Source organism: Caretta caretta, chromosome 10 (genome assembly GCF_965140235.1).
Source record: "Caretta caretta isolate rCarCar2 chromosome 10, rCarCar1.hap1, whole genome shotgun sequence".
NCBI classification, from domain to species: domain Eukaryota; kingdom Metazoa; phylum Chordata; order Testudines; family Cheloniidae; genus Caretta; species Caretta caretta.
In genome coordinates this window covers 77,090,466-77,105,504 of record NC_134215.1, presented here as the reverse complement: position 1 = coordinate 77,105,504, position 15,039 = coordinate 77,090,466, and the positions used below count along the sequence as shown (strand labels likewise).

The 15,039-nt window shown below is 42.5% G+C and overlaps 1 protein-coding gene across 2 annotated transcripts in view; it reads left to right on the top strand.

Moving 5' to 3' along the window:
- The window catches only part of ADAMTS17 (ADAM metallopeptidase with thrombospondin type 1 motif 17), a 251,727-nt gene that overhangs the window by 83,385 nt on the left and 153,303 nt on the right, over window positions 1-15,039 (top strand). For both annotated transcript variants that reach the window (XM_048867620.2, XM_048867619.2), the window contains exon 8: window positions 4,776-4,881. In XM_048867620.2, the coding sequence (XP_048723577.1) occupies window positions 4,776-4,881 (106 nt within the window). The remainder of the gene's footprint in view (window positions 1-4,775; window positions 4,882-15,039) is intronic.

Sequence of the window (15,039 nt, the reverse complement as noted above, 5' to 3'; positions counted from 1 at the left end):
ATAATTAATAATAATAATAATGAAGTAGCTGTAAGTCACCCCAGTTTTGGAATGTTGGTTATTGCCAGTATTATATAGTGGCCGAATAGAATCCGTGTGGATACTGGGAACACTTAATCTCTTTACGTGAATCATATTATTCTCTCGGCCATCTGTGTTTACGTATCCTTAATCACTGGCAATTCTCTAGTTTTCCACCATCTAATAATGAGGCCTTTAGCACATTACAGTGCTGTTGCCGATCACTTCCAGTGGCGGTTAGAATTGCTGAGCAGCCTTCCAGCCTCGTGGAGGATTGCCATTTGAGGCCTCTACATTGTGTTCAGCTTTTTAACTGAGATTTATCCTCTCTAACTTATTGCCAAAAACTATAGCCTTTTCTACCAGCCCACCTCATCCAAATATGGCAGGGGTTCTCAAACTGTGGGTCAGGACCCCAAAGTGGATGGTGACCCTGTTTTAATGGGGTTGCCAGCGCTGGCGTTAGACTTGCTGGGGCCCAGGACTGAAGCTGAAGACTGAGCCCCACCATCTGGGGCTGAAGCCCTTGGACTTCGGTTTGGCTCCCCAGTTCGGGGCAGTGGAGCTCGAGCTGGCTCAGGCTTTGGTCCTCGCTCCTGGGGTCATGTAGTAATTTTTGTTGTCAGAAGGGGATCACGGTGCAATGAAGTTTGAGAACCGCTGAAATATGGAAATATTGCCCCACTCCATTCTAGAGCAGCGCTTTCAATGAGCCCCTCATTGTGAAATTTAAGTGGTATCAGAATGTAAAGCAAAAATCATTTAAAACTATCTAAACTTGCTTGTGTGTCTGACCATTGAGGTATAGATGTGATATTCTCATGCAACAGCTGTTCCATGGAGTTATGGTATATGCTATCTTAAAGACTTGGCTAATTTGAGGAGACATATTTTTCTGCTCAGGATGGATAATTGGGAGATTAATGGGGAAGATTCAGGATTAGTGGTCTGAACGAAACATTGCCTGGCTTTAAGTAACTCCATTACTTTGATCATTTCACTCTCAACTGTACTTGCAATTGTTGAAATGTTCTCAAAACCCTGGGCCAGATTCAGCGATGGTGTATTTCAGTAGAGTAGAATCCGCTTACAGCAAGAGCTGAATTTCATCCCACATCTTTTTATAAATTCCTTATTATAGTATCTTGATTTCAGCTGATTGCCGCGAGCACTGTATCATCCAGCTGTCAGTTTATATTCTAGAATTATTCCATGCAGGACAGTGACAAGACCTCTCAGGAGTGGAACAGAATAGTCTTTGTGGCTTCCGTCATGCCATATCGTTCCATCACAGCAGTTCCTGGTAATAGGAATTGTATGCTCGCTAAGAGGAAGTATGCTTCCTAAACTTTTCTTACTGACTCTATCTTTAAAAGCATCCTGGTCATTAAGGGTATTGCGCAAACTCACATGAAGTTCTAGGGACTCTTTGCCACTTGCCAACTTATAGAATCCTTTCTGTGGTGACCCCTCATCCCTCCATGCTGTTGTGGTGATTGTCATGCTCACCCTTTAATTCTATTTATCTTATCACCCCAGTAAAAGATCAAATCTCCTTTTTGGTGTCCTTACATATTTTCTTAGTTCTCACTGTAGATAACGAGGCCTGATCCAAAATCCACTGAAGTCAGTAAGTCTTTCCACTGACTTCAGATCAGATTCTTAAAGCCTAGGGGTGGAATCCTGTGCCCATTGACATGAGTGGGAGTTTTGCCATTGAGTTCAGTGGGGTCAGGATTTCACCCTAGATAGTTAAACTTTGTAACTCCAACTGACGATTTGAGCTTTGCCCCAGGGTGATGCATTGAGCTTTCCCCACTCCGCTGTATTAAGTTTTAGCTGATTTATAAGAGATGCAATATGGTAATTCTTCATTGAGTCAGAGCCCTTATTTAGCATAATTCCCGAGTAACTGCCTTTAGGATGAGAGCCTTTTGAAATCCTACCTGCTATCTTTGGCAGTGGACCGGTATGATAAGTGACCATGCTGGTACAAAAAGGGGGCTACTGGCACGGCAATTTCTGGTCCTTCCTTGGTCTGCCAGAGCCTTGATTTACCAACCTTTGGGCATAGTGCAACTTCCAACTTTTCAGTTATTGTGGCAGAAATGGGGCTGGATTGAAAACTCTGCAGGGTCTTACTGTTAGGGGATAATTCTAGAGAGGTCCCGCCTGCAACAGAACAGTTGTATTTCTCTCTGGTGGGTCAACTGGGGGAGACGATATAAGGGGTGTGCACCTTTTGCATGGCATGCACCCCAGCTACAGGGCAACTCCTATGGACAATACAGAGAGGTGGAAGGTGTGTGTCTTTGTGTGCATGCACATGCATATTAGGGGAGTACAGAGGGCCCCAAAAGTCTGCCATTGTGGACCCTCCAGTCCCTTGCCCCGATCAGTGACACAGCATCCCTTCTGCTGGAGTAGCAGCTTCAGAGCAGCCCAGCAGCCTGGACGAAGGATGCCTCCTTCTCAGCACCAGCTGAGTTATTCAAATACTGGGAGAGGATTTAAGAATTCAAAAATACAGTATAAGGCACAGATCTACACTAGCAGAGGGTGGCCTGGCTCATCGGATACATCCTTTCCATCTCCAGCTTCAGTGACTATGAGCTATTCAGTTTTCTCTTCCTCTAACCCGAAGCCTTGCAGCTGATCTTTAGTCCCACACCTTCCATTGTTGGTTTTACAGTAAATTAGAATTTTCCCAAACTGCCCCTTCCTGTGTGCAGAAAATATTTCCAGAAATGGCTGATTCCAAGTCAGCTGAGAAGGAGTAGACTGTAATCAGTAAGTGTATTATTGTTTAGACAGTGCCATATGAGTGCATGGTGGTGGATTTAAATATAGTGAATTATGTATTTCTCCCTTCAGGAAGATTAGAAGCCTGGGATATGTTGCACACATCTACATGCTCTGAGGTTTTCTTCTACCATCGGCTCTGTGGGGTAAATTCTCATTCCCTTACTTTGAATAGCACATTGCACCATAAGTTTTCCCATTGATTTCAGTGGGATTACTTATGAAGTGCCATTCTATGTGAGAAGAGATTCCAGAATCTAGTCCTATAGCCATTGATTAACAAGAATCTGCTAGAAGAGGGCCTCCTCCTCCCTGATTGAACTAACCTCGTTATCCCTAGTCTGATTCTTGCTTGCATTTTTATACCTGCCTCTGAAAATTTCCACTACGTGCATCCGACGAAGTGGGTATACACCCACGAAAGCTCATGTTCCAATACGTCTGTTAGTCTGTAAGGTGCCACAGGACTCTTTGCCGCTTTTACAGATCCAGACTAACACGGCTACCCCTCTGATACTTGAAGAATAAAATAGGAATTTATTCTGATTTTATTTTTGCATCTGCTAGAAATCTCTTGGTCTACACTCAGCACATTTTGAATAAGTTCTCTCTCCCCCATTCCCACTAATAATGCAAACATTTAAGTCAGTTACCCACCTCACCATTCCATCCAAAACCCTCTTGCACATAAATAGCGATATTACTTGTCAAAACTCATACAAAATAGGAAGGGACACCTTCCAAACATAATCATAAAGTTCTACACAATTTCTGTCCCGATAAACTAAGACACGGTGTGCTTTGATGATCTGAGGAAAAATATGGTCCTGCTTCTATAGCACAGCTGCTGTTATTGTTTTACTCTAATTATTAAAGGCAGCTGAACCCCAAGCCACCTCTGTGTGGGAGCAGCACTTAACTGCAAGTAAATAGATCCCTTGTCTCCTAGTTTAAAAAAAAAATCTAAGCCTTGAAAAAATTAAAATGCAATTACTGAAGGTCTGTGCACTTCCCCTTTTTCCTCGCATTGTGCAAGATCCTAATTAAAGTGGAAATTTGATCCTCAGCATTTAGTTAGCTGCATGTTATTTGTGAAATCCTGCTTTGCATGCAAACACTTGGAATGTTTCTATTGGATTTCAGATTTGCTTGTTCAGCAGCGGTAGCCAAGGAAAAGTTTTGACCACACAGGCCATGTTCCACTGTAGCCCTCAGTCTTTCTACAAAAATCCCATTGCTCTAACTGGGAGTTCACATTGCAGAGAGGTGAAAAATGCCCTACAATCAATACTGGGACCCAGTCCTATAAACCCTCACTCATGCAAGCAGCCCCATAGAAGCTAGTGAGAGTTCTCCTGTGAGTAAGCATTTGTAGGATCAAGTCCTAAATTCCATCAGATCATTAGAAGATTTTTGCCACCTCCATTAACTTTGTTCTTCATTGTATACAGTGTGCCAGCTTTCCTGACTCTGACCCCATCAGTAAGCATGAGAATGAATGGGCAACAAAGGGAATGGTTAAGATCTTTCTAAGTAGCTCTGGTTGTATTGTTTAATTGTGTTTCTCTAACAGGATACTGTAGGTGAACCGAAAATTCCACTTAAAAGCCTGTTGAGGACACCTAGCAGTGCCCTGCCAGTTGCTACAGGTTCTGTAGAGAAGCTCACCTGGGCTTCTGAGTCTCTGCTAATCATTAAATATATTTTCCAGCAAGGGGGAATGTGCCTAATTGGAATGATTTCTATGTGATGAAAAAATAGGCTGGAAGGTTTCACTCTGAACGAGGATGCTGAAGAAGATCATCAGATGAGTTTGTGAACAAATTGCTGTACTATTCTCCAGTACCGCATCGATGTTTTACTTCTTTATGGCTGGCTGACTTCTCTGGGTTTTGAAAGTGTGAGACATTTTGCCAGCACTGATGGGAATGTTCTCTGTGCCTTTTTTGCAGGGATCGCTTACCTGGGAGGTGTATGTAGTGCCAAGAGAAAGTGTGTCCTTGCTGAAGACAATGGTCTCAATCTGGCATTTACCATTGCACACGAACTTGGGCACAAGTAAGAGTTGACTCTTAAGTTTCCGCCATTTACAGATGCCATGTTTATGTTGTTGCCTTGATTTAAATGCTCACAGGTGAAATTACTGGTTTGGTGTGACTGTTATGATCTCCTAACTCCAGTTCATCTCAGGAGCTGTTAAATTGATGAACTTGTTAATTTTTAGGATGCTTTCTTGAGAAGCCATTTCAGTGCAGAGAGATCTTTATTGTTTGACTCTTCACACATACCTAAAAACCATATTTAATGCAAATAGTAGAAAGAAACCTCATTAGTTGAGATGACTGATTATTTTTAGGGACCAATTCTGTTCTCATTTACACTTGTGTAACTCCATAGTAACTCTGTGGACTTTAAAATCAGTGGAATTACTCCATATTTATATTGGTGTAACTGAGAGCAGAATTTATCCTTTATATACATAGACACCCATTTTTCAAAGTCTTGCCCTAAAGTTAGGCTTCCAGGTGCATATTTAGGCACCTAAACAATAATCTGACTTTTCAAGGTTGCTAAGCACCCAGCAGTTCCTCAGTCCACTTACTTAGGTGCCTAAATATGGACTTAAAGGTAGGCGTCCAAGAGCCTAGTTTTGAAAACGTTGGCTGTTGTGTCCAAGGACGGATCTGGGAATAGGACTTAGGACTTCCCAGACTGTGTTCTCGAGCGCTCTGCCTCATGATGCTGATTGTCTCTTGTAGCATTTTTAACAAGGTCCAGGTTTACTCCTATTAAATAGTCTTCATATAACATGTTGAGATGTAGGGCAGAAGATATGTATGAAAAGTAGAGTTGGCCCAACCAAATTCAGATCTAGATCCACACTTTTCCAAAATATAGGAGTATTCAGATCTAGTTTTAATTGGTTCCAACAGGAGAGTCAGCTGTGAGGTTCACATCCAGATCCAAATTTCCATCAAAGTTCAGGTGTGTTTCAGTCCAGGTGGTGGTTACACCTTTCCGTGTTAATTTTTTTTGCAGTCATTTAGGCACTCGAGTTGACTATTCACTGCAGTCAAATTTCAGAATCAGATGTGAAATTGAATTTTAGATTTGAATAGGTAGGAGGTACTTGCACACTTGTTCAATTGGGACAGAAATAATATTTGATTTATCAGATCAGTCACAACTGACACACCTTGAACGCTGACTCTGGGATAGTCGTAAGGAACTTGATCAATTCATAGTTAAACCAAGATTTGCAAAACATAATCTGTCAGATACTTTCAACTAGCAAAATCCCAAGCTGCTTGTGGTGTTCCATATGCAGGATAAGAGGCGAACGTCACTGGATAAGTCCTTTGTATGAACTATTCATTCAGCTCTTCCCTTTGATAATGGAATTGTAATTTGTTCAGATTTCCACACTCTCAGTTTAAACTGGGTTTAACCCAAAGCAGGTTATCAACAATTCACTGCCTACCAAATTAAGGTTCACTTGAATGTGTGTGGGCTGTGAACCTTTTCTTCCCTTCCATTAAAATCAAAATGATTGCATTGAGTCTCAATTACCCTGTATAGTGTTTAGGATCAAACATTTCTGCAGCTAGCCGCTCTCCTAAATGGCAGGAGTGTCTTGATCAAATCCCACTATTGTGTCCTTTAGGAAGAATCTGTTCAGAAATTCTTTATCGAATGCTTATAGCCTCCAACTTTTTATGTTCCTGTTGAATATTCATTACCTACAATAACAGATATTTGGTAGCTAAGCTAAAGCCAGTAAATCCCATTAAGATTCTGGCCAATCCTGTTCTACTGTATATAATTGTTTAATGGAATTGTGTGGACAATGACAAGAATAAATGAACCTCTTATTCACCCTCCAAAGGCACCTGAGCCAAACCGAGGGTAGTTTTAGCTGGAGAAACGAAGAACGTTAGGTTTTCTTTTATTTAAACCACATGTCAAGCTGTTAAACTGGGTTGAAGCCTGATAATGTTACCCACCAGGTTAATTTATTAAGGGAAATTTAGCACTCATTTTGCAATGGGTCATGATCAGAAGGAGAGGATACTAGGACTGTAGGAAGTCCGGCTATGTGAAAAGGGGAGCAAATGGCCCACCCCTTGTGTTTACCCAGGTTCCTACTAATAATGCCTTGTAAAAAATTATTCCATGTAAATACATGGTGTGACGATTCATATATGTATGTATATCAAATTACTAAGCCCATTTTGTTTTGTGAGCACCATTTTGGCTGTAACACTGTACGGTCTCTTCCCTGCGATCTTTTTGCCTTCATCTTGTACTGCAATTCCAACAGAGGGTGAACAATGCAAAGGGATCAAAGGTCATTAACTTGGAGGGTCTCCTATTCAAATGCAAGCATCCTTGGACAGTGAGATTCCTTTCCGGTGAGCCAGTAACCAACCAACAAATCACCTGAGAGCGGACCTTGATCTCTTATTGGGGGATGCTTTGAGGCTGACCAGAAGCATCACCTGACACAAGGGATTGCAACTTTATAAAAGGAGGATTCTCTCACCAGCCATGTTAGAGAGAAAAGGGACCAGAAACAGGCAAGACAGACCAGGGGGAGAAGGTAGAGAAGAGGGTTCTAGGACCCTGAAGAGACATTATTTAGTCTGCAGAAGAGGAGAATGACGGGGGATTTGATAGCTGCTTTCAACTACTTAAAGGGGGTTCCAAAGAGGCTGGATCTAGACTGTTCTCAGTGGTAGCTGATGACAGAACAAGGCGTAATGGTCTCAAGTTGCAGTGGGGGGAGGTTTATGTTGGATATTAGGAAAAACTTTTTCACTAGGAGGGTGGTGAAGCACTGGAATGGGTTACCTAGAGAGGTGGTGGAATCTCCTTCCTTTGAAGTTGACAAAGCCCTGGCTGGAATGATTTAGTTGGGATTGGTCCTGCTTTGAGCAGGGGATTGGACTAGATGACCTCCTGAGGTCCCTTCCAACCCTGATATTCTATGATTCTGTGACACTGTTCACATCCCAAAGGGGTGTGGGTGCATGGTTTTGTTGTTTTTCAGTAGCTCTGTGTATTGCCTGTGTTGTCTCAGAGTAAAGTGTAGGTATACTAGAACCTCAAAATTATGAACGCCAGAGTTACAAACTGACCAGTCAATCACACATCTCATTTGGAACTGGAAGTACGCAATCAGGCAGCATCAGAAAGAAAAGAGAGGGAAAAAAAGGCAAATACAGTACCGTGCTGTGTTTAAATGTAAACTACTAAAAAAAATAAAGGGAAAGTTTAACAAAAAAAAAAAAATTTGACCAGGTAAGGAAACTTTCTGTGCTTGTTTCATTTAAATTAAGATGGTTAAAAGCAGCATTTTCCTTCTGCATAGTAAAGTTCCAAGCTGTATGAAGTCCATGTTCAGTTGTAAACTTTTGAAGAAACAACTGTTACGTTTTGTTCAGCATTACGAACAACCTCCATTCCCGAGGCATTTGTAACTCTGAGGTTCTACTGTATGTGCTGTTCCTTGCTGACGCTGTTGCTTGTCCTCAAAGAGTTAAACTGTAAACTGGAGTGTCCACAATGGGGGAGCTCGTGGAAAAGGTTGCTTAAGGAGACTTGGGCCCCGGGCTGTTTAGCACTGCTCTTTTTACTATTTTCAAGGCTTTTTGCAAGGAAAAACTCTGGAAAGTTTATTCGTTTGTTTTTAAATAAAAGCTGAGATTCTCCTTTCTGTTCCTTAGTCCCCCCCTGCAAATTGTGTGGGCTGCAGCCATGTTCTTTCCAGGCCAGCGCTGTCACCAACGCTGCTCCCTGTAGCAGCCTGAGGCTTCCTGGCGGGAATGTGGGGATTTCTCCTAGTCAAGCATTAGCTGAGCCCAGCGCTGCCTCGGTTGTGAGGTGACAGCCTAAGGTGGTCTGGCTGGAGGCCATAAAGTGTCAAACGCCCTTGAGAAAATGAAGAGAAATCAACAGCAGTAGGCCGAATGCAGTCTGTTGCCAGCAGAGTGGACGCCACCTGGTCTCGGACTCAAAGCTGAAACAGATGAGGGTGAAAACAAGCAAGAGGTGAAAAGCCGATGTAGGCCAAACCAAACAGCATTTTATTCGGAACCATCATGCATGTGGAGCTGGGGGAGAGAGTATGTAAGGCATGGCAGGTCTCTGTCACGGAGTCAATGTGATTATTGCTTTAGAAACTCCTGCTAGTTCATGTCGCCTGGTTAAATGCAGGTACTTGTTGTACCTGTTGGGTACTTGTAAGTATAGCCTGTATAGTGAGTATCAAGAGGCAGGCATTCTTTCAAGGATGCTGTGTTCATAGAGGGTCTTCAGTGAATGTTCCATTTGTAGGCTGGTATGTAAGCTGATAGACTTGTAAAGTAAAATATTGGCCCAATACATCTAGCACAGCATCCAGCAGGAAGATCTTGTCATGAAAATGGCCATATAAAAATAGGAGTTGGCAAGGATGTCAAAACACTTGCAGGCCTGGAGGGGAGAAGTGGGAGGGAGGATTTGTCATGAGCTACTCCAAGATCTGTACAGCATTACATCCCAAAGCAGCTTGTATTTGCACATCTGAGGCAGTACGATGTGGGCATACAAGCAAACTTCCCAATCCCCAGAACGGGAAGTCGAAAAAGCAATTACCCGGATGTGTGAAGTATGGAGATTTGCCTGTAATACATATTACAAATTAAAAATTTAATATGGAACCTGGGGACAGGCCAGAGTAAATAGGAGCCAGATTGGAATGTTCAGATATCTCTGCCGGAGTGGACAATAGGCTGGTGTGAGGCCATGTATTTTTCCTTAAATGTAGTGGTTTTGTGACTCCAAACAGCACTGAGCGGTTGCTTTGCAGCCAGCCAAAGAACCATGTAGAGTAGCAAGAGCATTTCCGGAAATGTCGTCATGATGATTTTGGAACCTTTGCTGCTAATCCTCTGAGATTTATCCTAAGATTATGAAATTTAGGATGCGGAACATTGGAAGCTGGGAAGGCCTTTCTTGAATTTAAAGAAAAAAATCCCTTCCTCATTCTCTGCCGCAGCACAGTTACAGCCTGACCTAAAATACACCAGCTCCCTGACTAAGGCAGGGAGTATCATTTTATATTCAAGCACTGTTCCACCATCCCGGCTGACTTTAAACATTAATCCCTTTATTTAGAACAGCTCCACCCTGGGCTTGTTTTCCTTTCATTACCTTCCCTTACTCTTCTGACTCTCTGCATTGTAATGATAGCCGAAGCAGAGCTTCCTTCATGCATTCCTATAGAGCTGACTTTGAAAAGCACAAGCAAGGCACTGACCTACCTACCAGCGGAGCCCCAAAGCATTTTATGGTGCTGACAGCAAGATCAATCCAGGGGAAGAAAGACAGGCCTTGCAAATGTTCTTGTTAAAATTCAGTGGCGGCATGAGTTAGTCCCACAGCTATTGGGCAAAGACCTCAGCACTGACGTGAATTTATGTGAAATGATTCTTCCATAGTGATCCCATTGTTATTGTAAAAGTATGTGAATTAATTTGCAGAAAGCAATCAATTAGCCGATTTAGTTATCATTACAGACCAAAAACCATCATCAAAACAACATTAATAAGGTTGCAAAGTCAAGCAATCAAAAGATAGGTCATGCCAGTCCCAAGGTTGCCCGTGCTACCTTAATTCTTCCCTCTTATGCATCTGTGCTGTGCATTGAATGAGGCAGGGGTTGTGTGGGAAAGATAGTGTGTGTGAACACGTAATTAAAGATGATCATCCTGCATTCACAGAAGGCGGCACAGGCAACCGTAAATATGCATTTCCTGTCTTTCGAGTGCTTGACTTCATAGCCTTAATATTCGTGAGTCCTAATTTTGGAAAAATGCACAGAGATATAAAAAGTAGACAAATAGGGTTGCCGAAGGTGGCATCACTGGTACAACAAAGGGGTGGAGGCTGATGTGAAAAGAGATGCGTTTGGGTAAGTAGAGAAGGGCAGACTTATGCAGGAGCCAGTGGAGGGATTCAGTACAGGAGGGGTGTGACATAGTCAAGTTACCATCCAAGTAGAGAGGACTAGGACAATGGAGTAGGGTCCAGGAGGCCGCCTCTCTCTCTCTCTCTGATTAAGGGTGGTATGTCCAAAAGGTTAGAACATAGATCAGGGAGCCAGAGCATCTGGTTTCTACTCTCAGCTCTGCCATGCACTTGTGTGACACCCTGGCCACGTTTCATCTCTCCACCTCAGCTTCCTCATCTGTAAAATGGAGCACATCATCCACTGACTTCCAGTTCCCTTATGATGCCAACTGACAGCCCTGGGCCTGGTTTTCAAAGGCATCAACAAATCGGGTCCCATTGGCAACCATTTGTCTCCATTGCTGACCCACCAAGACAGCTGTATCTTTGTAGGCTAATACAATTAACAAAGCTCAGGTCAGTGCTTGTGAGAAGTGGAAATATAACATTGTTGGTTGAAGGGGTTCATCTGTGGGACTAAAGTACAAGAGGAGATTAGACTGTTCCAAAGTCTAAGTGGACTCATTTTCAGAGCATGCTGCAAAACCAGACTGTTTGATAAAGCTTTGTCTCTGCAACCATCTCCTGAAAGAAATAGAGAGAGCCCATGACACAGGGGAAAAAAAATACAGCAGTACTTCTTAGGTTTCACCTACTATTCTCAGGTCCTATCTGGGACATGAGCGTTGAGATCCTGTTTGCATGTGCAGTGCTTAAGTACTGTAGGCATGGGCATTATAGAAAATCCTATGATAGAATAACACCTGCCTGATGATTCTGGTTGGGGCTCCCTTTATTCATGTTTGTAGAGTGCTCTGAGACCCTTGGGTGAAATGTGCTATTGAAGTGCAAATTACTCTTTTAATCCTTTCCTCATTCTGATTTTGATGCCTAGAAAAATCCAGTCTCCTTTTAAAAACAGTTAATTAAAAAGAGTTTGCAAATTCGATAGTGATTGGAATTTGCGGTTTAAGCCAAATACATGCACAGCGTGCGGTTAGAAATGGAAATAATAATCATGAAAAGAAAATCTGGAGGTAAAGTGAGGGCATTCGTCTCCCAGCTGGGTCTGCAGGAGTGAGTCATAGCTCCAGGTGACTCTGATGGGGCATTTGGCTGTGTGGGGATGGTCTCGGCCTCTGTGGTTGCATTTCAGCAGTGCTAACGGTTATAAGAAGCGCTGGTGGGTATTTGTGTATGTCTTCAAAACAGAATGTCATAACACTTCCATCTGAGGATCTCCTGTGAGGCAGGGAAGTATTATGGTCTCGGGGGGCACTGAAGCAGAGAAAAGAATTAAGTAACTTGTCTTAGGTAGCATATGAGACAGGAGACAAGCTGGAGTTAGAACCCAGCTCTCCTGACTGTCATGAGTTTTAACTACTAGACCATGCTCCTTCCAGTATGTACATTATGCATGTATGTTTTATGAAGTTATGTAGGAGGAAATAAGGACAGGTGAACTTCAAAAGGCCCCAATGATCAGATAAGCACCCAAAATTGTTGTACTTTCTTCAGACCTGCTGGAGCCTCTCAAACTGTCCAGTAAATCACATGAGAATGTGAGATGTTCTCCTGTCAATGCCACAAGAGGCACGTTTTCTCTCTGGTATCAGTGAAAGTGCAGGAAATCACAGAAATTCAAGAGGCTGGGAAGAAAAAGTGAGATCCGTGTTTTTCAATCTTTGTTAAAGGTTTGGGCAGAAGTTTGGCTCAGTCCCATTCCTGCTAAGAAACTGGATCCTGGTTACTAAGTAGATTAAAATGGTCCCTCCCGTATAATTTTGAGGGGATATTTAAGAGATTTTGACCATCGATTTATATTGAGTTGAGAAGTTGTTGTCACGAGGTTACATGTTCATGGCTAGAGGCAGCGAACTATCAGCATATAGGCTGTGCCTTCAGGGCTCACTGTGAGATGTATTTGTTTGCTCCCACTTTTGACTGAACTTCAGGAGAATCAGAGATGTCCCAAGATGTAAATCTGTGGAAACAGATGGAAAACCTCCCAAGGAGACCAGGATGGTTCAATTCCAGCAGTTCAGTCTGGTGCTAGGGAGAGGGACTGGCCATGAAGGTAGGAGTTGGATCCGGACTTCATGGACGTTATGGAGGCTACAAGTTGTGATTTTGGTTCAGGCCAATCTCCGGTAATAGAGCATGGTCGAGGAGGATTGTTAGCAAGCAAGGTGTCTTGTGATGCATTTTTTTGTTTTGTAGTTGACAATGTAGACCCTGATCTCATTTTGCAGTGCAAACCCTTTGGAGTGAATCTGGGTAGCACATAGCTCCAGACACATTGTTCATTCCCCACACCCTTTCTTCCAAACCCCCATACACCACTGTATGACGAATGAGACATAAGATAGATCATGCTTAAAGCTAAGCATGTGCTTAAATGTTTTGCAGAAACAAGGCCTTAGACTAATGGCTAATGCTGTGGTACCTGCAATCTGTGCTCTTTGGGGGGTCCAAACCTGCTTCCAATGATCTCAAGCGTTGTAGGACTGGACCTAAAGTTGGTTGGAAATGCTGGCAGCAGACAATACCCACCCCAGAGCTGCTCATTTTATTTTCTGACATGTCTGTTGTAAATCTATTGTGGAATGCTTCTCTTTGTTTCAGTTATTCATTATTCAGCCATGGATAATTGCAAGCATGTTTTCACAGTTAGGTTGCCCTTTCAGTTCAGCTCCAAAACAGTCAAAACGAAACACTGGCTATTTCATCATATATCTTTGTACGTCCGAGTCATGCTGAACAGGGTTTAATCAGCTGTGAAATAACCAGTTCTGGTGGAAAAGAGGTGCTAGCTTTAGCCTGAAAAAGTCAGCCGTGTATGTCCCTCTCACTGAGGGATCTATAGTATAATTGTGTTAGAATTGTTAATATACCTAAGTGGTAGCTTGGTAAAGAAGAGGACATTAAAGTGGTTTTCTCAGAAGCATAACAGCACCTGTTTCAGTAACAGGGAATCAGCAACTAGTGATGACGTTGAATGTGTGGCTGAAAAGAATAGTGGAGATTCTGCTAAACAAAGAGGATGTGACTAGAGTCGATCAGGTCAGGGCAGTGATCATAGAATTTCGAGAACCTGCCTATTAGGTCATCTGTTAAATACATACAAACATACAGAATAGTTCCCTAAAGTATATGTGTAATTAGTGCTTTGTCCAGTTGTGTTTTATGTGTCCTGCCCAATTGCACTGCAGTGGGAACAGCATTGGAACCATTGATGGTTGTATTAGGTTCATAACTAATGCTAAGTGAGATCAGAAAAGAGGAGGAGGAGAAGAAGAATACTATTGAGATTCAGCTGAGTAGAGTTTGGAGAAGGGTACAAATGCTGAGTGAAATTGAATGGGAAAAAGGAAGGTGCTTAAAGGGAATGAATGCTTCTGGGCAATATCTAGCAACAAGGGCTTTGAGCGAAAGGAGAAAGTTGTCTTGGTGGGGCAAGGCCACCATGGGTAATTATTTAGGGTCACAGATATGCTAGGACCATGGGGTACCTCAGTGAAATTAAAGCAGTTGTTTGGGCTTTACATCTTCAAAGAGCTACGGATGTTAACTCCAGGGGACTCTCTAAAGTATAAAACACCGGTTATAGCAGAAGGCAGGAAAAAATGGAAGACGAGAGAAACAGAACAAAAAGAGGGAAAAGGAAGTTCACATTGAATAAAAGAGTCTGACACTAGCAAAAAAAAGTGAACCTTAGCTCCTGCTCCCAATCTTCTGAGCCGTCCAGCCAGCGGCAAAGTCATTGGTCGACGGAGAGCTCTACAAATAAGATGGAAGATGAAGACTTGGCCACTTCGCACAAGCCTCTCTGTTTGGACCCATTTGTTCAATAGGTCATTTTATTTTTGAGTCAGCAAATATTCCTCCCTTGAGCATCTTATGCTCAAATAATTGGTTAGTCTCTAAGGTGCCACAAGTACTCCTTTCCTTTTTGCAAATACAGACTAACACGGCAATTACTCTGAAACCTGTCATTTTGAGCTTTGAATTCCTTTGTGTGAGATTCCCCCCCACCGCCATCATGGTTTGTTAATGTTGTTAAAACCTTTTTTTTTTTTTTTTTTTTTTTGCTGCTTCATAATTTAAAGGACTTCCTGACCCTCATCCCCAGGCTCTATGCATGGAGTAACAAGGTATTTTCCAGTGAAGAAATTGAACTGACTATTTTTGGTATTGCATCCTGGCAGTCAAATACTCGTTCTC